The sequence below is a fragment of the Linepithema humile genome, chromosome 8, assembly GCF_040581485.1.
Source record: "Linepithema humile isolate Giens D197 chromosome 8, Lhum_UNIL_v1.0, whole genome shotgun sequence".
In the NCBI taxonomy this organism is placed as follows: Eukaryota; Metazoa; Arthropoda; class Insecta; order Hymenoptera; family Formicidae; genus Linepithema; species Linepithema humile.
The window spans coordinates 8,307,337-8,332,641 of NC_090135.1; the positions used below are offsets into that span (position 1 = coordinate 8,307,337).

General features: G+C 43.8%; 1 protein-coding gene across 10 annotated transcripts in view; it reads right to left on the reverse strand.

The window, feature by feature from the left end:
* Nucleotides 1–25,305, reverse strand: part of Rbp6 (RNA-binding protein 6) — a 581,361-nt gene that overhangs the window by 200,760 nt on the left and 355,296 nt on the right. For all 10 annotated transcript variants that reach the window (XM_012364145.2, XM_067360265.1, XM_067360264.1 and 7 more), the window contains one exon: nucleotides 15,931–15,972. In XM_012364145.2, the coding sequence (XP_012219568.1) occupies nucleotides 15,931–15,972 (42 nt within the window). The remainder of the gene's footprint in view (nucleotides 1–15,930; nucleotides 15,973–25,305) is intronic.

Sequence of the window (25,305 nt, forward strand, 5' to 3'; positions counted from 1 at the left end):
CAAGACCTCCCATTTCCACCTCGGTAACGCATGCGGCGCTCTCCGATCCACGAAGACTTTCAAATATTCGTCCCGGTAATATTTTGATCATCGTAATACCGAGATTACGGTGGCGCGCGATGTCGCGGAGAATCACTGGTTTTCGTTTATGAATGCCTTTAAAGGATCGAAAGTTATTTAATATTCTCAAGCAAGAGGGATTAACCACAATCCTCGTTTAACAATTCTTAGTCTTTTCAATGCCAATTACATACAAAGGTTTGTTTACTACTTTAATATCGCGAAAAGAATTCAACTCGCAATGTATGATAATCCTTGCGAAATAATTTAGCAACAGCAAAGACAAATCCCGGCGTTTCTCTGCGTCAAATGAAAATTTTAATTAACTCATTCTCCAATCGAGATAACGAGTGTCAATTTATTCTATACCGAGACACTAAAGAAATTAACATAAAATTAGGTAATAAAATGCTGCGCGAGGCATTCCTCGCTCTTGATTTATTCTCTCGCACTTATCAGGCGCGACTTTGATCGAGCGCGACGCAAACGGTTATCGCCATCGGACACGGTTGGCTGGACTCCAGCGAGCGGCGGCTATTACGTAAACAAAGGCAAAGACGAGGAGCCCGATATAAATCACACGGCGCATTATATCAGGAATTAGCCGGGCGGCACGTGGCAGCGCCGGAAGATCGAACCGGTCCAACGGTAGACCGTTTCCAGCCGAGCGTGATCCTTTTTGAGTTCCCGCACAACTCCATTACACGCCCTTTCGCTAATCTCTGCCCGCCTGCGTTCGTACGAGCAGGTGCATCCGCGCTCCGTTACCCATGACTCGAGTTATCTCCGTTACACTTCAATCAACATCGAGAGCGATCTGTGCATTCGGGACTGTGCGGGTTCGGTTCTGACACGGCGTATCAATCGCGCTTTCCTTATCCGCCGCGCGCGCTTCCCACCGAAAGCCTCTTCATGGCCGCTCATGGTCCAACGCGTGGACGCCGGTAAATAACGGGATATTTCCGATCGACCGCATCTCCCGTCTAATAACAGACGGTATACGTCCAGAACAAATATACAGAATGTTTCTGGAAGAATGCAAGATTTAGCGTGTCTAGAAATTCGACAAAAATGTCCTAATAAGTGTGCATCCGCAGACTATATTCGCTTTTGAAATACGGTACATAATTAATGAGAACGATTGCGTAATATACAGATGTGACTTAATTTTCTCTCGCGAGGAAGCGAAAGATTTTTCCGCCAGCCTATCGAGAGACCGCGTTAAATATACGTGTGCTTCCGCATTTCTTTTTTACGGGCTTTATTCGAAGTGGTGGAAGGAAAAGTGTGCCATCACGCGGTTTATAACGGGAAAATTGTTGCCATTCGTTGTTATGATTCCGACCGTGATACGTGTCTCGCGATCGAAAGATACATGGAAGGCGGACATATACACGACATACGTGCGGCCAGCGCGGACCGGTTATGATCGGGCGTAACTACGCGATATAAGATGTCGTACGGGCAGTCGTAAACCTGACGGACACGGGCGGACATTCCTCGCTTTATTATCTGCTTTACTACTTTAATATAATAAAAGTCGAACCACGCGGTGACGGACTCGTCGCCTTCGGAAATCCCGACTTTATCGGTCGAGATCTAAATTGCGAATCGCTCTGTTAGAGACTCCCTTTGTTTTGCTGCGCCTCCCTTAGTTGCTATCCGTCCGCACTATGAATATATTACACCGAGTGGTCCATCATACCACCGGAAATTACTTTAATGCTACGGACTAGCGGCCAAGATAAGATGAATGACGGTTGTTTCAATGCTGAATCACGAATAGTTGTCGAGAAACAAGGGAGCTCAAAGCTCAAAAGCTTTCGCCGAATTAAACTCTAGAACCACAATTAAATAAGACTATCTTGTTTCGTTACTTGGTCAATTGAAATAGTGGATCCTGTTTTAGAAAGGAGCGTCAATTCTTTGCGGTTTGAATTTATCTCAAATAAGCCATGTATTTCGTTCTTACTTCGCCGATTTAATATATTCAGATTAAGATAAATGTAATAATGAATTATCTAGAAAATTTTATAGAGATTAAAAAAACAGTTTGCTAATTGTATTAATCATGCTTCAACTATCAGGAGAATTATCCGCAGAATTGTCGTAAAGCACCAGGTCGAGTCCACCTCGACGTAGAACCGCAAAGAGTTAATCTAGTTCAGACTTTATGTCCTCTGTGAATTTCGATTCTAATGTCGGAGGTTGCGCAGAAATACCTAGGTACAAACTGACGTTTCACGTCGGATGTCCATGTCATAGGACGCACTGGCACGAGCTCGTAGACAGTTAATTGCGGTATCCCGCGGACGAACGTGCCCCGGATTCTACACGGGACAACACGGAACAAGCCCAAGAGTTCCGCTCCGAAAAATCACACAGTTCGTAATCAAATTTTATTGCTTGAATTCGTTCAAAATTCTGGATTATAAGATAAAAATTTACGTCCACGAAATTAGGGTGCCGTAAGATCGACAATTATGTCGGAAACTATTTACGATCAACACTGAAACAACGATAATAATTTTAATATTTAAATTTGAAGAAAAATCCGCAATTTTTCAGCATCGTCCTTACGTCGAAGATCACTCATTTTACATTCTTCAAACACTATGCGATAAAGAATAAGTACTAATTAGTACTAATATAGTACAAATTGAGATTATTACGTAAATATTATTATTAAGTATCACTTTTACGAGCATTTCCTCTTATTTTGTATAATTATGCTGCGCATTATATTAATTTCATAGAACATACATCATTCATTAATTAAAACGTAAACACATCGTTTCATTTCAATATTTGATCAAATCATAACTATGCCACTAATTATAATTCTTTGTCCGTATGTTTACATTGCTATCATTGCGCGTAATGCGAATATTATTCTACATTTCCGGCCATGTATTTAGCGATTTCCGTTTTGCACGACGAAATTCATACAGTTCGTCTCTCGTGACGCGCGGGGCCGATTCGACGCGAGTTTTCACGTACGCGAGCGGATCGAAAAGAGAAGAAGAGCGTAAGAACGTAAGGGGGTTGCCGAGGATGGGGGAGGGGGCGCTCTCGCGAAAGGCTTTCTCCCCATCCCGCTTCTTTTTTTTTATTCTTTCCTTCCTTTCTTCCTTCCGCGGTGCGATATGAGATCACGCGGTGTATATTTCCTCCGGTTATTACATGCACATTCTATTATCTTGTATTCGTTTCTCCACCTTACACCGCGGGTCTCTACTTCCTCCCCCCCCCTCCCCCCCAATATCCCGTGCCTACGCCATATTACACGGCGCATGCAAGTTAAACTTCTCCGCACGGCCCCGCGATTCTCCTCGCTCGCCATCACTTTCTCCCGTCCTTCCCCCTTCCATTCCTGCCGGTTTGAAATCCAAACTCCTGGAGATTGGTAGCGGAAGGCACCGTTCCCTGCCTATCCCACAGGGAAATACATAGCCAGGCTCAATTAATGCCCTCGGAATCGAAATCTTATTTCGTGCACTCGCATTCCAACTTCCGACGAGTCTTTCACTATCTCGTTCTCGCTCTTTCCCTCTTTTTTTTTTTTTTTCCCCCCCCCCCCCCCCTTTCCTACGTCTCGTTTCTTCTTTGTCTCTCCGCGCAGTCTTACTAAAGAAAATCACAAATGAATACGTAATGCATCCCCGCCTAGCGACAGGAATCAGCTGAGCTGTTTTCTCGGTGCTTCGTTTTATCGGCGCATACTTTATTCCTACTTCATCGTGGCAAAGATAGGAAGCCGCGAAGTGCGAAATTACGAATGGAATGGAAATTCTTCTCCAGTCGTCGATTTACGCGCGAATATTATAATGGCGCGCCGATCGATAAAATTGTAATTGTTGACTTGATCAGAAATAATAATTTGTCGTTAAAGCAAATAACCGCTCTATCAAAGATGTTGCATCAACGATACGTATAGGCCAGTTTATTCGTGTATTCAGCCTCCACTTTCTGACCCAGTTACGGCTCCGTACTCGAAAGTAGGAAAAATATTGTAACGCTATGATCAATAAAGTTCAAGATGTGATATATGAAGTCGATAGATTCAATTGTCATTTTCGCTGCAAAATTTATAGGATTATATAAAATAGAATAAGGCTCTGTATTACAGGATAAAACACAAAAATGTTACTTAATCAAAGTATAAATATATAATTATCTCGACGATCAATATTGAAGGTTCGACAGTTGCGAAAGTCAGATAGAACTAGAGACAATCCTTTACGCATTAGTTAAACTATTTCGAAGCGAAAGAAACAATGGCGACGCGGAGCGCTGCGCGAGACGTGAGCTAGTTTTGCAAAAGAACTTAGCCAAGTTATTCGCGAAAGTGCGAATGTCGGGACGTTATAACGCCGGAACGGCCGAAAGTCCGCGTCATTGATGCTACGTTCGCGAGTGATTCGCATAATGTCCGAGGTACTTGCCGGCCAAAGGGGGCGCCCTTTACCGCCGCTTACTTTGGAACTCTTCGTATCCGCTCGTGCATAAATAAAGAATATCCTCAGTCGCCCACGACCGTTTCTATCGCGATCTCTTCCTGCCTTCAACTTTACCGCCTTACCATCTTCCCTCCCCCGCCCTTCCCACCGTCCCTACTCGACGCCTTAAACTCTCTCGCCGGGGTCTCGAGTTTCCACCCTCCGGGCGCCCCCGCTCTTAGAAACAATGAGACTCCCAATCGCATTTGCTATTCCCCGGTTTCATCGTGCGAACCGAGCCCACATCCTGCCCCCTTAGCCCCCACCTCCGCCACTCAGCTCTCGCGAAAACGGTTCGCTCGCGAATCCTTTTACATTTTTATAAAGCAGCTTAATTCGCTGCCAGACGAGACGGCACACTCGGTGCTCGCGCGCGAAACTGTGCCGAGCGGAACAAGACAAGGAAATTGGGAAGGAACGAGGAGGAAAGTCTCACCCAACGAATCTGACCCCGATAAGAGATTTCGCGGGATTGATCGTTCGTATATCGCGGTGCCCTGACGTCAGCGGAACTGATAATGAGTAACGAAATGTATAGAGGATGATTAAAGCGAGATTTACATTACTTGGAAATCAGATAGCGACGTGAAAATTTAAAGATTCAACATACGTTGTTTTTCTTCCAGAGAGAATTCAATTAATTGCTTGCAATTCTGGAATTTTTAACATCAAACATTTTAACAGCTCTCAATCTTACATCTTTTTATAACTTTATCATAATAATATCCACTTAAAATTACAGAAGGGAGAAGCAAGAGAACCTTCTTATTTATTCGCATCTCTGAAACTTGATCTATCATTATTACGTTTAATTTTCGATATCATATAATTATACCTTCGACGCTATCAACGTTAGATAATTATATCCTTCAATATTAAACATCATCTATCTTTCGTCTCCTCGTGTAGTTCGCCGCGCCCGCACTAAAATGCTGATTAATATTAACCGTGTTACTCTCGCTGTTGTGATTAATACAACGTATCGATCGGCATTATCTCAGCACGTAATTAATTCGAGAGTGTACATGAGCTTACCGTAAGAGTTATTATAGTTAGAGAGACTCGTGTCTAGGTCGTTTCTAATCGATATATCGTGCTTGCATATTTCACAATCACGATATGTATCACGATTGTCAAAAATTGACATTGGGTATTAAATTTCGTCCCATAAAAAGAAAGGATTAATTAATAAAATTTTGTAAACAATAAATTTCAACTATCTACGAATTAATTAATTTCCATAAAAGACCACTGTTAAATTTAGCGGAAACAATATTTTTCTCGAGTAAGCGTGACCATATTTTTCACCAAATTGCTATTGAAAAACCATTGTAATTAAAAAGATATATAGACTTATAGGAGATTTGTTGTATGGAGTTGTGTGATTATTACGCGTGCATATCGAAAGGGCATTATTGACGTCATTCTCGTATTGAACTTTTCAGAATGTTATGTGCATTCCGGCAATCGTCACTGTGCATCCGGCCAGTCGTTGGCTTACGTCATGATTACGTCGGCTCTTGGGGGGGCGGTGATAGCGCACCACGCCGCGCCGCGCCGCGCCGCGCCGCGCCGCGCCGGTTCGGTTCGGCAGTCGCGGTTTTTGAAAGCCCTCTCGACGCAAAACAGACGGCGAGGTTGCACACGAGGTCCGGGCTATCCGCAACCGACGGCGCAGTAGAGACTGCGGTTACCAGACCGCAAGCTACTACCGCTCCAACGATGGCGAAGGGTCGCGGGGGATAGCGGGCCGGGCCGAGGTGCACACCGGCGATGCTGTAAACCCTCTAACGAGCTTACTTCCCCGTAATATCTGAACGTTTTAGTTCAACCCCGGAGCGCCAAAGATAAATTCGTTTACGATTAATTTCTGGCCCCCCGACGCGCCGCGGCCGGAAATTTTCGGGGTGTCGAGAGCACGATTTTCGCACTGCACGGCGAAATTGAAAAGCTCTGCCTTTTTCGAGCACTCCCTCAGCAAATTACGCACCCCAATTTGTGATTTTTGTGCCTCTTTGTGTCCGCGCGCGCATATATATGTATATATTCACATTTGTACAAGAGAACGTGGAAATTCAATTGCGATGAAATAACTCGAGCATAACTATAAATGTGCGCTGTATCTTCGCTTATATAACGCTTTCGCGGAACTGACGGGAAATGTATGTCATGCGGATTTAGGAATACTTAATAATCACACGGCACGTACGAGCCACGTACTCGACTGTAACGAAATAACGGAAATCCATCCTCGGGAAATCGATAAGCGCGCGAACGTCTCGACGTTCACGGCGATTCGTCTGAACACTTTGACTTATATTCTCTCACGGCGAGAAATTGGCCGTGGAATATTTACGGGGTGGCCTTTCATTTCTTTCATTCTTTCTTTTCGAGACACCACCGAGTTCCGTCCAAGACTTCTCGCCCCTCGACGAGCTCCGCATACATAGAGGCACGCGTGTGTTCGTGCGTGCGTAGATCATATAGTTTCGGGCTCGCGATTTCGCGCTGAGAAAAAAAAAAGAGCCTCTTTAGTCTCGCACACTTACTCTGTCGTCGTCGGTTGTAATAAAGGGGGAAAAGTGGCTGTGAGGTAGCGGAGGGAGCGAAACGGGAAGGACGAAAGAAAGGTTGGGCGGGGAGTAGGCCGAGGTTGCTAGGCAAGGAACGCAATCGAGCGGGATTAAACCTTCTCGATTGCTTCCAACTTCGCGCGAGTTTTCTCCCTTTTCTCCTTCCAATCCGCCCTCTCCCCCCCCCCTTCCCTCCCCCTCCCCCTGTCCCCGCTGCGCGCCTCGTTGCGGTGAAAAGACAGCCGACGATGGTGTGCGGGGTCGAGCCGATTCCATCTATCCCCGATGCTCCTCAGGGTTAATTGGACATTTTTTATTGTCAATTTGTGATTGAGATCGCCGGGGTCTTTGTCGCCTTGAGGTGGGAATAACGGCGACGATGGAGAGAAAAGAGAGTAAAACTGGGGAAAGAGTAGAAGCGATCCTGAAATGGCGCTTTGTCGGCAAGCTCGCATTAGGCCACCCTTTGTACCTTATCGAGGACCGCGGATATCGTCTATCCTTCACGTCTTGGGAAAGCCAGTTTCCCCGCCGATCGTACGGACGGCGACCGTAAAACGAAATTTTCCACGGCATCATCTCGCGCTGCGAAATAAGAATAATTGCTTAACTCGGAACCGTACAATCGTTCGCTCGATAGAGCGATATCGGGAGGAGGCTTTGGAGCGGCGAATTCGGTGGGAGAGCGAGATATAACTAATTAGAAAGAGACAGAAAACGCTTACGACGCTGCTGGCGAAGTGAGCGGGTGCAGCGTTGCTCCAATTCAGCTAGTTGCAGGGCCCTGGCTTAACTCGCTGATTAGCGCACGGTGTGTACAATATCTCAACAATAATTCAAACTATTTTTCCTCATTACTGTAATGACAAAAAATATTAAATAATATTTCAACAATAAAAATATTACCTTCGAAGGATACAATTCTGAGATCAAATAGGAATGAATCTATAAACAATTGTCGTTTCGAAGAAACTCAACCTATTTTATTAAAATAATAGACACGTTTCTGGCAATCAATTTAAAAATTGATATTCTTACAAATCAGAGATATGGGAGAAACAAAAGTATTTCGATTATTTTATCGATTTTTCGACAGTCCAACGCTCGAGACGCTGCGAGCGAGGGATTGTCGGTGACGCGAGAAGCATCCGAGGGACGAAAAAAAAGAGCGAGGGAGGTGAGGGAGGTGTGCAAGTGCGCGCGCTTTGCTACTTTCGGACGGTGCATCGCAAACAGACGGCGAGCACAAGACGAAAGATGAGCGATGAAAGGCGGCGGACAGGACCCCTCGCTAAATCGCGGACTCTCTGTGCGCGCTCGCGTCGCGGAAAAAAGCTCTGAAATATTAAACGCGCAATTACCGGGCCTATTCAAGGGAAATGCATCACGCTACGCGACACGCGTTCGCGACGCACATACCAAAAGAGAGGCGAAGGACCGACGGACAAAGGCAGGAGAAAGAGACGCGAGGACGCGTGCAGTGGCAGGCTGTATTCCTTCTCTTTTGCCGCGTGTCGATTCAAGCACGGTGATAAAAAGCGCGCCGGGAGTAGAGAGAGCTTTCGAGCTTCCAGATGTGGAACTTGCGTAACGAAAAAGCGACGTGCATCGCAAAGCTGTTCTCCTCTCTTCTTCTCTCGCTCTCTTTTGCTGTCTGTGTGCCGAGCTGCGTCATTGTTTCCGCTTCTCGATTCACCGGAGTCCATTGCGAATCTCATGCGTCGTTAAAATCGACGCTGTTAAGTATATTAGACACGGTGCGTCGCTGCCGAGTGACGTCGACGAGTTCCTGAAAATTGCAGCGACATTTCGCCCACCCTTCGATGTTGCTTGGAAATCGTTCAATTGTAATGGGCTACATAATACGCGTGCATTTTACACCAACTCTGACTCGATATCGATTTTTACTTCGCGCTTTTCTGTTAAATTATTCACCATAAGTACAACATAATAATAGCAGGCTGTGTATGTGTAAAAAGCTTACGATGATAATTACTGAATTTACCTAAATCTGAATTTTTTTTTGTTTTAATCTAATAAAACGAAAACTGTAAATCCACCAGTAAAGCAAAGTATTAAGAATACATTATTCCACGGACGAAAGATTTAAAATTAGATGCACCTATAAAATATAAAAAATGTCAATACTCTAAAGAAAACGCGGTAAGTGAAAGATCCAAAGTATTAATCAGACGAGATAAAACACGAAATATGTAGAAGAGGCTTCACTCGCGTAATTCGCGATCGAGAATTCGACTTTTCTCGCGTGAATCAAATTTCAAAGTGCAGCTAAATATTCTACAAAATAACATTGTTTCCAGGATACCCGTTATGTATGCGTATGCATAGGCGCATAAGATGGAGCAGTGAGAGGTCGGCGCGCATCACGTATAGCTATACATTATCTAGCAGCCATTTCGGTGGCATCATGGCGTGGCCACCGGAGTTTACGGGCTGCTCCATCACGCGAGAGCTTAGCTTATCTCAATGCGACACAACATATCTGAGGCTTCCGTCTCGCGTCGCCGGGAAAACTACTGTCAGTCGCGACAGGTGGTAGCTACGGAGCGAGTCGCGGTCAAAGGATACGCGGGCGTAACTGGCCGCTCGTTTTAGGAAGTTCCTTCGAAGATTAACTCGGCGATTTATCGCGAAAGGAAGGTAGATTCGGACGGAGCGGGGCTTCGGAAACGACTGATCATTACCCACGACTATCGCCGTCATTCTGCTGGGTGGTAAATTCAGATAATGACTTTTGTCTATTTCTTTTTATTTTGGCAAAATATTTTTTCGCTCCGGAATTAGATGTATATTCGCGATACTCGTGTGCGATTGGAAAATAAATATTCACGTCAATGATGCGAAATATATTTCTGCGAAATTAGCATTATACAAGTTACATGGCAAATTAGTTTTAATTAATTCTCTAAGCAATATTCGGACAAAGTATTGCACGTTTCTTTTAGCAGCAGCAGATCAATAACAGAACTAAAAGCGCGGCATTTTATAGACAAATACTGGCGAAATTTCATCAACACTGGCAATGTTGTATTAACGCGAAAAGTAATATTCTCGGGACCTCAAACATAACTCCGAAAGCGATGTATATTTTTTCTCCACCGCTTAAAACGCCCCTCCAAGAATCATCATAAACGCATTCGAATAGCGCGGACAATCCCTGCTCGACTCGGGCAGACCTTCGGGGACTGGGAACATTGCACGGAGAGTAGAGAGACGCCACTTACGCCGCGCAAACATTCAACCTCCGGCTCATGTCGTCCCCTTTCTCCTGTTTCTCGCCCGTGTAGCCCGGAAGACCCGCGAACTAGGAGAAAAGTAGGCGCGTCAAAGCGACAGAAGGGGAGGGGGAGGGGGGGGAGTGGAAGCTTCGACGGAAGATAACGCAGGGGTCTCCACGGGGTCGGGCTGTGTCCACAAGACGCCGCGACGAGCGGAGAGGGATCGTCGTAGAGTACACAGCCGCCATAACCGAAGAGTCGTCGCGCTGAATGACCCCGGCGCGTATAAAATGCATGGGATTTCGCTCTAATGCCGACTAGGGAGTTTGCCCGCGAGCGTATTTAGCCCCGGCAGATGTATGTAACAGGTCCCCTTTGAGCCGAGCCGGCGCAAGACGAAATGGGACCGGGGCCGGCCAAAGGATGTGCACACATCCGTAATCCTTGCCCCGGTCGGAATTACGAATAGGCCTCGCGGGAGCGCCCCGATAACGCCGCTTACGCCCGGTAACGTTACTTTTACAGCGCGACGCGTGATGACGTGAATTGCTAAATTCTAAAGTCGTGGATATTGTCTCTCTCTCTTTCTCGTTTCTCCGCACTGTTTCAGCAAGTCTGAAACACTAAGAAAGACTGTTTAAACGCGGATCTTTTCCTTTCGACATCCTCTCATATATTCATTGCGTGTTCTAGAGATTCCGTTCTATTTTTCTTAACTTTTCGCGATTCTTTGTCCGCGTTCATCATTTCAAACTGATTAAGATTTCTCAAATAATCTTTTGTGCCATAGTTATTGCAATCTGCATGGAAAATGTGATGATTGGAGAAATATAGCGATGAAAAAAAATTTTTTTCCACCGTTAATGTTAAATTGAAATGATATTGTTCTAGTAAAATAAAAATTTCGTGAAAAAGTAAGAGAAAAAGTATTACAATTATCCGGGAGAATAACATATAAGCTTTAATTTAAATATTCATGAAATTTCCATGGTTTGCTGATTACTATATTATATGCTAAATGTTTTTAACATTTTTTTCTCATTATACGGCAAAGTTAATCCTTAACTGGTGGAACTTATATCCGCTAAACGAGCACACGTAATATTATTTCATCAAATCGCTGTCGCCTAGAGTTAAAGACTAAAAAAATTATCCCGCGACACTTTTATCCCAACTAAAAAAAATATAATCTTGATTATTCATATTATCCGTTGTGTAACCTTCGAGTCATAAATATAGCCGAGTCAGTTTTCGATAGTTTCGGCGAGAAAAAGATTTCGCAGCGCTCCGAAAGTTAGTTTCCGCAGCGTGTAAGCTCCGCGATCTGCGGATTGCATGCGCGTGCTCTCCGGAAGAAAAGAACGAACGGCGGCGCGGAGGACGACAAGCCAGCGGGTTCCGCGAGGCAAAGTCAAACAAATCATATAAGATAACATTAAAGCGCGACGGCGGCAGCGGCGGTGGAGGCTGTCGCGCGATCGGTGGCGCTGCCGGGTATCGACGATATATACTTGGCGCCTCGCTCGAGTCGAGTGGGTGGATATCTCTCACTCGACAGAGGAAACAAAACGAGTTCGTGAGAGGAGGAGTACGCGGGACGGCTGTGAGGGCACGTAGGTAGAGACGTCGCCCGGTGGACGAAGGGAGACAAGAGAGAGAGAAAGAGAGAGAGAGAGCGCACGACGAGCGAAGGGGAAGCTGAACACCCTGGGGAGCCGACAGCTCGTTACGCGAGACATGGTACAACTATCCCGGCTTTCTCACCCTCTTTGCCTAGGTTTTCCCTCCCCTGCGTCCATCTTTCCCTCTCCACTCTCTTTCTCTTTCTTTGCTCTGATCCATCTCTGTCTCGTCGGCTTCTTCTCCCTTCCCTCTCCTTTCCTCTCTCACGATTCTAATCCGCGTCTCTCTATTTTTTTCTCCCGCTTCTTCGCGTCTCTCTATTTTTTTTCCTCCTTCCGCGATGCCTCTCGAGTTTGCGGCTGTTGGAGTCCCTCGGCGTATATAACGCCCGTATACCTTGCGTGTACGTACGTGTACCACTCCGTAACAAGTGGGTATTATACCGGGGCGGGCGATGCCATTACTGTCCCGGCCAGTCGACTAAGGGAACGGCGTCGCGCCATCGATGGCGAAGCGCAGTTTATGCGTCGCGCTAGTTACTCGTCCCTCGGCTCGCCCATAGTTTTCCAGATCGCGGTTACGACGCGAGTTATCGCGTCGTATTATCGCCAAACAGGAGTTTCCCCACCTAATTGAATTACGTAAAAGTATCCCATCGCGGTTGGACGCACTCACGACGCTTCTCCGCCAATGAAATGGAATGTGCGTTATGCAAGCTGCTTCAAAGACATATACTTCTACAATGAGATTTCAACTATTCGCGTGGTAATCGCAAAAATCCACATGTCTCAGAATAATTAAGTAAACTTTCTTGTTTTTCGCATAGCAGAGTTGATTATCACACATTGTCTCGGATAAAAAGAATATTTTCGAAATGAGATTATTTAACAATCACAGGGAGGATATATAAAATTTCAAAGTACGGATAAAATATTTTGTTAATTTATATACATATATTATGTAATGATAATATAAAATAATTTCAATGATATTCTCTCTCAGATAAGCAGAATTTATTTCATTTTAAAAGCAAATTTTTCTGCACAGATCGCGTCGTACATTTTTGATTAAAAATGAGCCCCTACTTGCCGCAAGCAACTCATTTATTTCTTCGGCCATGAAACTTCCAGACAATTATCTGAAGTACACCTCGTATTTTTCCGAAAAGCGGTAAAATTCTCGCTCGAGCCTTTTTTTTCATGCGTTCGCCGCAAAGGAGCGGAGCAAAGGAGCGGCATAAAGTGAGAAAGAGAGGGTTCGGTAATGACTGTCGCTACTTTTCCGCCGTGTCGGAAGCGCATTGCGCCATTTCCGTCAGACCGGAAGTACGGTAACAAAGCGCTTCCGGCATGCAGTCTCAAGGAGGTTGTTACGACGAGCGCGGGAGCACTCGGTGACATTTCAATGAACTTTGCGGCGGGTACTGTTCTACTCCTAAAGTTCAACGGGTCTAACGTGCGTTTCGGGTGTTGACGAACCAGCGGTATTAAGTGTCTTATTGTGCGCCCCCGCGAACGAGCTATATTAACTTGACTCCCAACGTCATCGAGGTGAAATCGCACCTTACGCAGTCGTGCAAAAGCATTAATTTTATTCTTATGACAAAAAGACATTCATCGGTTAAAATATTAAATCTAGCGACCGTGTTCGCTAACATCACGCGTTACATTTTGTTTAACGCAATGCACGTGTTATAAATTCGCAAGAATTGTTGCTCAGAGTTATTCAGATTCATATTTTTAGAGAATAATAAATACAAATGCCATTCTATTATAGTTGAAAAATACAAAATCACAAAAAATATTGATACAATCGCATATGTATCCCGATTGAGTAAAGTATATTTATTTCCTAGACTCGCGACAAGTTATCGTATGACGTTTCGCGGCAAACGCACGCGAGCGAGAAAAGAATTTCCCAGCATTGTTTCCGATCTCAAAGTGCACAACTTATTCAAACCTTTGCAGCACGAAGGCGTAGAATAAAGGGGGAGCCACGCCATTTTATGAAAATTACATCTCCCATTTCATATTCGCCTTCCGAAACGGTAGACCCGTATATGTTACACCCGTTACACACATTACATGCCGCGCGCGATTAATGCGCCGGTTGTGTTATTTCGAATACCGCACATTCGCATATTAGCTTACATGGCCTGCGGGATAAATTTCGTATATCGTATACACCGGAACGTTCCAGTTCTAGAAACTCTGATTACGTAGTTGTCAATTGAATCATGTTGCGCGATGCTTTATACGAAATTGAATTATTCAATAATAAAAAAAGTGTGGCTTATTATTCACGATCCAAGTTTTGAACTCGAGTCTTCTTCAACTCTTAAATCTAATTAATTGCTTTATTTTATTCAGAAACATAAATTTATAATATTACTTATGTAAATCTTAAAAGTGGAAATTTTTTAACCAAGAACTAAAGTAATCAAACATATAGAATAAAAGATATATGAATTACTTGATTCCGATATTAAATCTCGGAATTAAATTTCGGAAACTTTGTCTGCGTCGAAAAGTTATCCTCATTTTATATTATTCCGAGAATATTTTATTTGTCACGGTTAAAGTTTTGGAAAGTCGTGATTTGAAATTTTGGCACTGAAATATTCTGCGTTTGTGATAGATGAGATTTAGTTGAAACTTCCGAGCAAGGTTTGTCGTATGCAACATAAAAATGACGTTTGTCCTGATTTCAAGTCCGCACCAAAAGGCAGTGTCCTATTTTTCGTAACTTAAGATTTATTTTTCTCGAGTTGTGGCAAATGTTCAATCCCGCATTGTCTGACACTTCCCGATTGTTGAGACGCGTGATTACTGGCGGTACTCGCTGCGTCGTGATTTCAGCCACGCATCGTAAATTATGTCCCCACGGATTTTACCATCGAAATAAAACGCTGGAAGAGGGGTCGCGAAGGGTACAATGATGGGGATGGAGGTGAGTTGGCTGCGCGCACGCGTCGTGAAAACGTAAAAATGCGATAGTAGTGGACGAAGGTAGGAGGAGGATACAGAGTCTGGGTAATAGCCACGGTAGAAAGAGAAAGAACGCGCCGACCAAGAGAAGAGGAACGGGTACAATTAAAATTAGCGCAATTCAGTCACTCGCCGGTAATTCGCGTGTCTGGCATTTATATTATTAAGTCGCGTAAATTTCTCTCACCACTTCACTCTTCTCTGTACATGTGCACTCACACTACGTTCCTATTCTCTTCTACTCGTTCTATCGGCTATTCCACTCACACACATTTTCCGCGTCGTCCTTCTCGCGCGCGCTTTGTCGATGCGGTCGAATGTCGCTTCGTTGCTGCGATTATCCGCCAGCAAGGAAATAATTCCGGGTTTCGAACTGAATTACATTTAATTGCTCTTATTGCGAGGACGAGAGGGCTTTATTATTCCCTCTTCAATCACGCCCTCCGAACGCGCCGTCATTCGACTTTTTAAGCTTGTACCTTTCCGGTTGTCCCTCCGGCAGCTACGCCGCCGTCGCGTTTCCGCGCTCGTGCTTTTTGTACTCTGCTCTCTTTTGCGGCAAAAACGCGCGTTCCAAATGAACATAGCGCGAGTCTAGCTACGAATAATTCTCGTTAACCCCGCTATTTCGCTCCGCCTACGTCATCGGCCGGAAAGATCGCTATGATAAACGTTAGCGTCAACTCGCTCGTGCACGAATAGGCGAATTGTTTCGATTTTTCATATTAGAGATTATTAGATTTTTTACGGTTTTACGAGATCAAATTATTGACTGTTGAAAAAAATTTAGTCAGATAGTTTTAATACTACTGCGTATCGTCTTGTCAATAGTTTTAATTTAGCTCTTAGTTATTATTTATCATATTTCTTCATCGAAGAGGAAGGCATTCATATTATAATAATGACATATCATTTAAACTGGCAGTATAATATAAATAAATTTTCTTACCTTTGGATGTGTTCTCCTAGGAAATGCTACCTTTGGGTCGATCTAAAACAGAAAAAAAACCATCGAATTAAATATCTGAAACTCGATTAATATAGAAATACAACACTGTCATAAAAAGCGATAAATAATAATCTTTGTGCAATAACTTGTAAGTTTCTCGATGATAAATCTCAAATAAACTGTCTTGTAATCCCTGAGTCTGCAACGAGAGTATAACCTGGAAAAGAACATTACGCGCCACATGCGAATTCAAACTCGGCGACAAATCTTATTCGCTCGCGAGTTTGCGAGGGCAAAGAGAAGAAACAAATATGAAAATACGTATTATGTGCGAGCGCAGTGGGAAAACGCAGAAGAGGGAGGAAACAAGAATGAACGAACAAAGGGAAAAGCTCTCGCCGGATTGTTTTCCCAGTTGAAATCCCCATTACAATTAATTACATAGTAATAAAGAGTAGGTGCTCGAGAACTCCGAGTCGACTAACCGAACTCTCGCCGCCGCCGCCGCCTCTTTTCACTTCGCGGGCGATCCCGAGGGGGATGAACACCAGCTAAGTCGAACATAAGCGCACCTTACGTTCCGCGCTTCGCTAAAAGCGAAGGCCGGAGAGGCCCCGAACGCCGTGAAACCACGGAACTTCCGGCGCGACAGCCGCGTAAATTTCCAAAGCGGCGGACCGACCCACTCGAACGCTCATTTTCGTCCGCCAATTTTTCCGAGGCACTTTATTCCGTCATATAATATTTGCAAAAATAATATATTTATTAATTAATAAAAGATTAACGATCTCAATGGCAGACTGAATTTTATATCATCTAAAGTAAAAAAGAAGCAGCCTTGAAATGTGTAAAATCGAATTAATCCCTTGCATTACTGACATTACTATGCACCACTGTATGTTACACTTGCGTTACTTACAATGCTGCGAGATAAGCAGCATCATGAATGTTAAGCTCATGGAAATCCACGGGAGTATTTATTGTTAATACGAGAATTTACTAGAAATACTACCTTCCTACTTAAACGCGGTGAAGGGATCAGCCAATTCCGCTAGTTGTTCTAATGTTAAATGAAACATCCCTGTCTCGGCGCGCATTTAACGCTAAACGTGACTGCCTAGTTTCGCGTTTTACCATACTTTGTTGCGCGGTTCTATTAAATGAAAAACTGTTTCGAGCCATAACCGTCGTTCTTTACGTGTAAAACTACAATAGAGAAAAAGTTAGCGCGCGATGTAGCGATTAAACATAAATTAATGCTAGAAAGATGTGTTGTACAGCACATTTGTTAAAATTAGAAATAATTTAAAATAATCAACGTTACATTACACAAGAGTGGCTTTTGCTAAAAAAAAATTTTTTTCACGCGTTTATATTCTGAAAACAGTGTTCACACTTACGTTCGCGAAGTTACGTTCACGAACTATAAAATAATCCTCCATTTTCTCATTCTTCATCTCGCGCTTTCAACGACAACGATCGTGATCTCGAATTATTTTATCAGGTCGGCGCAAAGCTTTCATCGCGCGCTCGTAATTAGCTTGGAGAGAGCGTCATCGGTGCACTACTTGAAAAAAAAAAAAAAAAAAAAAAAAAAAAAAAAAAAAAAGAGAGAGAAAAAAAGAGTATATTCTCGTGCGCAAACCGAGGGGCGAGTTTTACTACCCGCGCGTTTCCTCGTAACAGAGCACGGCCGGCACCCCGGGCGGTGAAAGCCACGAACGTGGTAATGACAAGCAAGAGAACCCCCGCCCGCCACCGCCACCGCTATCACCACCGCCAGCACCGTCATCATCCACTCCGTCCGACGACGCGGCTCTCTCCATCTCTCTCTGTCCCTCTCCCTCCCTCTCTCTCTCTCTCTCTCTCTCTCTCTCTCTCTCCCCCGCACTCGGGAACCACTCCCGTTTGCATAATCCCCTACGGCGAAGTTCGCACCGGTCGCTCGCGCGCTCCCGGACGAGAGGCGCGTCCCGACGTCGTCGTCGACAATGATGACAACGAAGACGACGACGAGAAACGAAAGAGAGTCTTTCCGCCGTTCTTTCGCTTTGGTAATACCTCTTCTTCTGATCTCGCCTTCCGATACGAGGAAAGGATGGGCGGAGATGAAGGAAGTGCCTCTCAAACTTCGCTACTGCACCCGCAGGAGCTATTTGCAACGGATTTCGCGGTCGTACGTCGGATACGAAGTTATGTGCTATATAACTATGGTTTGGATATATATGCGGGGGAAAGTAGAACAACCAATGGCATTCCTGGCTTATAAACGTAACGATAAACGAAACGGAAAGATTTCAGGGTTTTGCGACTATTTTCTTGTAATATTCAACGAACAATTGGATCTTTATTGATTTGCGCCTTTCATGATTGGAACGGTCTATCGTTTCAATCTTTTATAAATTGCCTCAACTCGGTTGAGTTATTGTTTGTCTTCAATAAAAATACATTCTTTTTATAACCGAGTTTCGAAAGTCAAATATATTGTGATTCTACGATCAAGTTTGTCATCTCCGTAATCTTAACACCACATATAACAATCGCGCATTTCCGATATATAACTTTTCGATAATTGCATTAATTTTAATATATTGAATACATTTCTACAATTCAAACTTTCGACGCAAAAAACCTTCGCTCAAATTGCATTGCACGGTGATAAATACCAAGGAGATGGTATCTATCTTTTCGTAATCACTTTTCTCTCTCTCTCTCTCTTTCTCTCTGGTGTAATAGGCGTTTGTCAACGAGACGCAATTCATGGCCGTCCAGTCGATCAACGTGAGAGCCTTCGATGTCCCATTCATTCGATTCGTCTCACCGAACGATGGTTTCGCGAGGGCAGAACAGAGAGTTGGTAACGAGGAGATAGAAAGCGAGACGAAGAGAGAGAGAGAGAGAGAGAGAGAGAGAGAGAGAGAGAGAGAGGAAGACGGAAGCAAATGTAGGTGCGTGGAGATCGGGAAGAGAGAGAGAACGTTGCCGAGAACGGAGAGGTAGCATTACCGAGAAAAATCGAGAGGCTCGAAGCCATTTTCGCAAACATAACCCAGTTACCCGATATCTCGCGAAATGATCGGCCGCCAACCGTCGTCGTCTTCTTCGTCGCCGTCGTCGTCGTCGTCGTCGTCGTCGTCGACGATAGAAATTCAATCTGGTTGGCACGCCTGGAAATTGGAAGAGCCACCTACCCCTGGATGCTTCTACCCTGAAGGGGCGCGCGCGGTAGAAAGGAGAACCTCGAGTCGGATCGGGAGCATTTGGAAAAGTAATTCACGACGCCATTCTTCGCAACCCCCCCGGCTCTCTCCCTTCCACCGTGTCCCGCCGCCGCCGCCACCACCATCGCGACCATAAGCGGTCTCGCTCTGAAACCTCAATCTCCCCCCTCCCGCCTCTCCCACGACGAACTGCATCCGCGGATAACGCGAACGAGAAATTTCACAGGCGAACTCGCGCTAATTCCGTAGGAATTCGAATGCTGGTTAAACTGTTATACGAGGTATGTGGCCGCGCGCTCGCACCAAAGGCAGAGGAGACGCGAAAATAGCCGGGAAGGCCGTATAACGTTAAAGTTTCAATTATAATGCCGAGAACGAACGACTTGTGGCTCGAATTACGAGGGCCGCGCGGCATTCCAAAGTCGATACGTGCGAACCGTTCATCTTGAGAGCGATAAAATTTGTTTTTTTTTCCCCCGAACATTTGAAGACTTTTCGAGACTCTGGCGGATATCACCTTCGGATATTCTGACAAAACGAGCGGCAAATAACTCTATATCACACTTTCTCGGTGCATGAACAAGTGAAAGATCACAGGGAAACGATTTCTCTTAGTTGTTTCACAAATCGTCAAACACTCTTTATAGCGGCGAGATTCTCGGCTTATTTATTATATCCGCCGGTTTCTATTTCCACGGCGCGGTTTTCCGACAGCTCGTTAGCTGTTTAAACAGAGAGCGCGTTTATAATTTATTTCTATCCCGAGCGATCTCCGTTCGGACAACATCAAATCCGCGCAGAGAGGCGGCGCCGATAGAGACAGCGGGAATTCATCGGCGATGTCATATTTGGCGATGTGGGGGTTTGGAGACGAGAATTATTATTAAATTTCGGAGACCGATTCGTTCCCAACCCCAACGCCGGTGGTGACGGTAGCGGTGTGGTAGCGTTTGCCCGCCTCAAATACCCGGTTAATTCGCTCGGCAAATTAAAGGCAAATACACGACTGCGATTTTGCAACTGATCATTTCCGCCGCACCGGACGGTCAGCGTTTTTTCCCTTCCCGATATTTCATCATTGACGTCACCGTCGCGAGGACGGATACATTAAGAACGTTCATGGGGAAGAAGTGCTCGGAGAAGGATCCCCTCCGGATTTATTAATTTCCAGAAACGTTAATGACAAGTTTGTTTCCGCAATCCTGTTAGGCTTGCCGAATGCACTTTTTATCGTCTAATATCCTCAATTTTTTCAATTCTAGTTGTATGATTCGCAAGCAGCCAAAATTAATTTCAAACTTTGCAACTTCGATTTTAGACGACTTGTAGAAGTCTTTTTTCATAATACTGGATTTTTTTATAAATACGGATAGAACTCAATAGAAATTGTATAAAAGTATATTACACGCCGTGGGGATTTTAATCTATGGGCGCTCTCGTCAGCAATGCGTTCGTCTAGTGTAATTCAGGTCTTTCAATGAAACGGCTGCCTTTGTCAGTCGCGCGCTTTTTTTTTCCTAGTTTCATGATGACAGAACATCGTCGTTTCATTCCCGCCCTTGTCTATCTCATCCCTTACCTAGCTTTGCCCAACCGTCGATGTGTGCCGATAGAGAAGTATTCTCAACAAGTGCCGTTGTACAATACGTTTCGTCGTTAGCATTTTCGTCGGAATTTCTCATTATCAAATATCTATCGCGAATTTTCAATATTAAATATTCTAAACAAAATGTAAAATCTTTACAGCGAATAAAAGCTAAAACTTTATTATTTGCTTGCACCGTTGAAGCATAACTTACTATTTCTTTAAGCCCTATTCTTTCTATTATCCATTTAATGGAGAAATTCTTGACATCTACACATGCGATACAAGTTTTATATTTTTCAATATGTTTTTACAGTTATCAGGCGCAAAAGGATTTTATTGTAGTTTATATATTCGCATAAAAAATTCGCATCGCACGATATCACATCAAAAATGTAAAAAAGCTCCGCAGTGTCGACTATTATTGTCTTCACGCAACTGCGAATTGCAAAAAAACGCGGACGACTGCGCTATATATACACTGTCGGATCGGGAGGTCAGTTATTACGCGGGAACTGAGCGATTGCTTTTAATATTCGCGCCAGCTGCGTAGCTGGTCCCTCCGCGCCTTGTTCGCTTCACAGTTCCGCCGCGACTATCGCCAAGATGTATAGGCCGATAAAAATGGACTCCCGCTTCGATCCGGTGCACATTATTTTTCATGCGCGACGAATGCGTCGTTATTGCGATGTCCATCGAGGCGAGGCCCGGAAAATCTCACCGATGGAAATCCGCTTCGTTGAACGACGAAAGAAACTCGCTTAATGCGATTTTATCGTTCAGCCATACAAGCTGAAATTTTTAACGAAATCCGCCCTCTCAGACGATCGCATTAACGAAAGTTAATGCTCTACGAGTCGTAGCAGTTTGATCAAAACAATGGACAAGTTTAGTCATCAAAAAAATGCAATCTTGCATAAAATATTGTTTTACGTTTGAATACGAAAATTCTGTCTTGAATATTCTACAGATATCTTATTTCAAACTTCCCGACGGCAGACGCTTGTTTCGTTTCTAGAGCAACGCGAACTCACGGTTTTTCGGATTTTTAATAACAACGCTTGTCAGAAGTCTTCTCGACAGCGTCACCGACATTCGGCGCCAGCCAATATCGCAGCACGATGTACCTTTTAACGGCTGCCATCTGGATGGCTCTTTTACACCGACAGGAATAGAGAAGGAAATATGAAAGCAAATAGCAAAAGTAGGTAATGATTAAAAGTTACAAAAAAAAGTTATGACATATGTTGATGAAAGATATTGTGCACGTTTTAAATATGAATACATTGTTGTATAAAGTGCACACATCAAAGTCAATTATCTGAACAATCCGACACACATTTTACTTTCATAAAATCTTGTTTTTTTAATAAGGTTTACTCCGACAATAAAAAATATAATACAATGATTTAGAACGATATAGAATCTTTTGATTAATGCAAGAAACAACTTGGATAACAGATTAAAAAATTCATAAAGTAAAAGATCCATATAAATGATTTAAAATCTTAGTGTAATGCTAAAGTGTAAACATTAAAAAAGCTCAATAATCTCTGATTTCTGATAACAAGAATATGATAAAAATAATAAGAAAAATGTTCACGAAAGCTCGTTAAAATTTCGCAATGGATTACGAGCACATCGGCAATTCGCTGCTGGTCCGCAATAAGCACTGAGAACTTTATCTTTCACGAACGTTGCAATCCTCTCTGTCGATTTTGCGGACATCGGGAATCTCGCGGTCCAAGTTATCGGAGGGGTCAAGTCGGGGCTATTTCGAAAACGATCTCGAGAAACTCTGACGCGGCGTAACAGCAACAGCAACAACGACAGCGACGACAACGAGGACGTTGCTGTCGCGACGAAGTCGGGACGAACAGTGACAAAACAATTAAGCAACTCATAACTGCCTGGCACAGGCGGACACCGTTCTCCGCTCCGAGCTTGCGTCAAAGTGTCACGGGCAACAAGATCTACCAGACCGAACCGAAATTGCAACTCGCGAGGGCGTGTAGCGGGCATAATATCCCTTCGTAAACTCGCGCCGCCATCGCGGAAGAAGGTATCGCGGAAACTCAGAAGTTTATCCGAATGGTTTCGAAGCATCGACGTGCCGCGCCAAAATTTCATGCGAACATGTCGAACATGATCTAAGAAGAGGAGATAAAATAAAAACAACGTGATAAAAATAATAAAATATGCGATTTAAAAATAAAAAAAGATACAGTTACTGCAATATTTGCGTCACGACATTGCGTTATTCAAAAATAAAGATATTTCGGGTTTCCGTCAAATATTCAAGACAGTCAAATCTGAGATTGATAAGAAAGATTATAATCCATCTGTGTGCACACCTGACAGGAACAAATATCCACAACGGTATCGCCTCGCGAATGAAATGGCACCGACAAATGCCGCACAAAGAGCAGCAAATGTTAGAACGAAGAAGGAGTGCACGCTGATGTTTTCCGTTTCTATCGAGATACCTTGAGAGGGCTTTTGTGCGGGACGAAGGAATTCGACGGGGCTGAATCGGGAGCGTGGTTGGCAGCGAAGAAAACGGGAGAAAACGACGAACGGGTGAGTCTTGGAGGAATTACCGAAAGCGTTTCATGCTCTCCCTGCCGGCGACGCAGCTTGCCCGGCACGTCAATGCTCTCGGGCGATAAAGTGCTTTTCTTTACGAAGCCACCATCCGTCGCACAAGCGCGGGCAATCAGGCGACAATGGCTCGTAAATTCGAGCCAATCAGGAGGGAAGCCGAGACGTGACCGCGACCACGGCGCGATATTGCTTATGAATTATTTAAGCGGTCGGAACAACAACGTTCTCATCGTGCTAGCCTCTGTTTTGATTCCGCGGCGGAATATTTCACGCGATGCTAAGAATCTTGTCCGACAGACGTGCCAGGATTTCTCCAACGAAGCATGATTGTTTATAAAACTATTTATGCAATTAGGATGATAGCATCGTTTGCGCGTTAATTTTCGTCGTTCCCGTAATTACTCGTGCGATACGTACATTGTCAGATAATTAATTTCTGATCAATTATATGTCTCCTTGCATTACGATTAATTAAATTCTCGAATATGAAACTTTTAAATCTTCGATATTAAATATTTTCATTATCATCGAATTGCGAATTCTATTGAAACACGATTCACTTGAAATCAATCGAAAAGACTTTTAATAATTTCATTATCTCAGAAACATTATTTCAATACTAAAGCAATCGTTCCTTATTCCTAGTATTTTATCACTGCTTTAAAAAAATGCACACAATTATTTGTATATTTTATGACTGTGCATGACATTGCACAGGATGTTGGACTTTCGAAGTAAAATCGCGCGAATTAAACGCATATGAAATGTTAAAGATTGAGAGAGGCAGGCTCAAAGATCGACCAAGTGTGTCTGACAATTTGGATGTTTGCAAGCAAGAAGGCGAACTATGCAATTAGCCGACAAGTTCCAACTTCGATGATGGAGGACACGCTTCCGCGTTTCTAGCACGTTCCCCGATTCCCGACTGCCTAACCGCTTACTTCGTGGGAAAGCCTGCAGCCTCCACGGCTCCCGACCGTGGATTATTGCACATTGTCCGTGAGACACCGCCTGAGAACTCGCCATTGATTTTCTAACGATTACTTAAGACTTTCCCTCGCTCTTCGTTCTCCAACTTGTACAATGGATTATAATGTTTCTCTTTGGAAACTGTCTCCCTTCCATGTTGTGTGTATTTTCTGCGCGCCATTAAATTCAACGTTTGGACCGAAGTTACCAAGCACCATCGTATGAACTCTCAAAAGTAGAAGGAATATACTTCTCCGACAATTAAATTCCGCCTAACACTTGTTCCAAAAATATATATAGAGTGTGACGAAAAATGTAAAAAATCAGTTAAACACAAATAGCAGAAGAAGTAATAATCCGTACGATAAATGATACATACTCAAAACAATGTCTCAAACGAGGCCTCGCGAAAAAAAGAAATCTATTCCAAAATTTCGATTAATTTTTTTTAATAAGAAATTATTCCATATTTCGTACCACACGTTTTTCACCGCAACCTGTACAATGTGTTTGATAATAATTCTCGACATCTTTTATCTCGCAATCTATTTATTTTTTAATCTTACTTTCTTAAGTAGATTTTGCTTCTCTTTTAATATTACTTAAAAAATATCGTAAATTTTCTCTCTTTCTCCTGTTAATCTACATTTGTTTCATACACCGTTTGCTTTCGGGGTTTCAATGAGCTTCAGTCTCATTATACAAATTAGCACAACGAGATATCGTAGCATGAAAATCCCCTCGCATAAACTTCTCTCCGTTTTCCACGCTGAAACTTTTATTCTACTCTCGCGGAGATTTTTTCTCGTCTACGTCCGCTCTTCCTCGGAGGAAGAGGCGGCCAACCGAGGTGAAAGCAAAACACACGATTCAGAAAGCTCTCGCGCGCGTCACTGATTACATTCGTAATTATTATGACGTGTTAATACGCGCGTACCGGCCGTGAGCGCGCGACGATCTCAATAGATCCTACGTCGTATCTCATCCTATCTACGT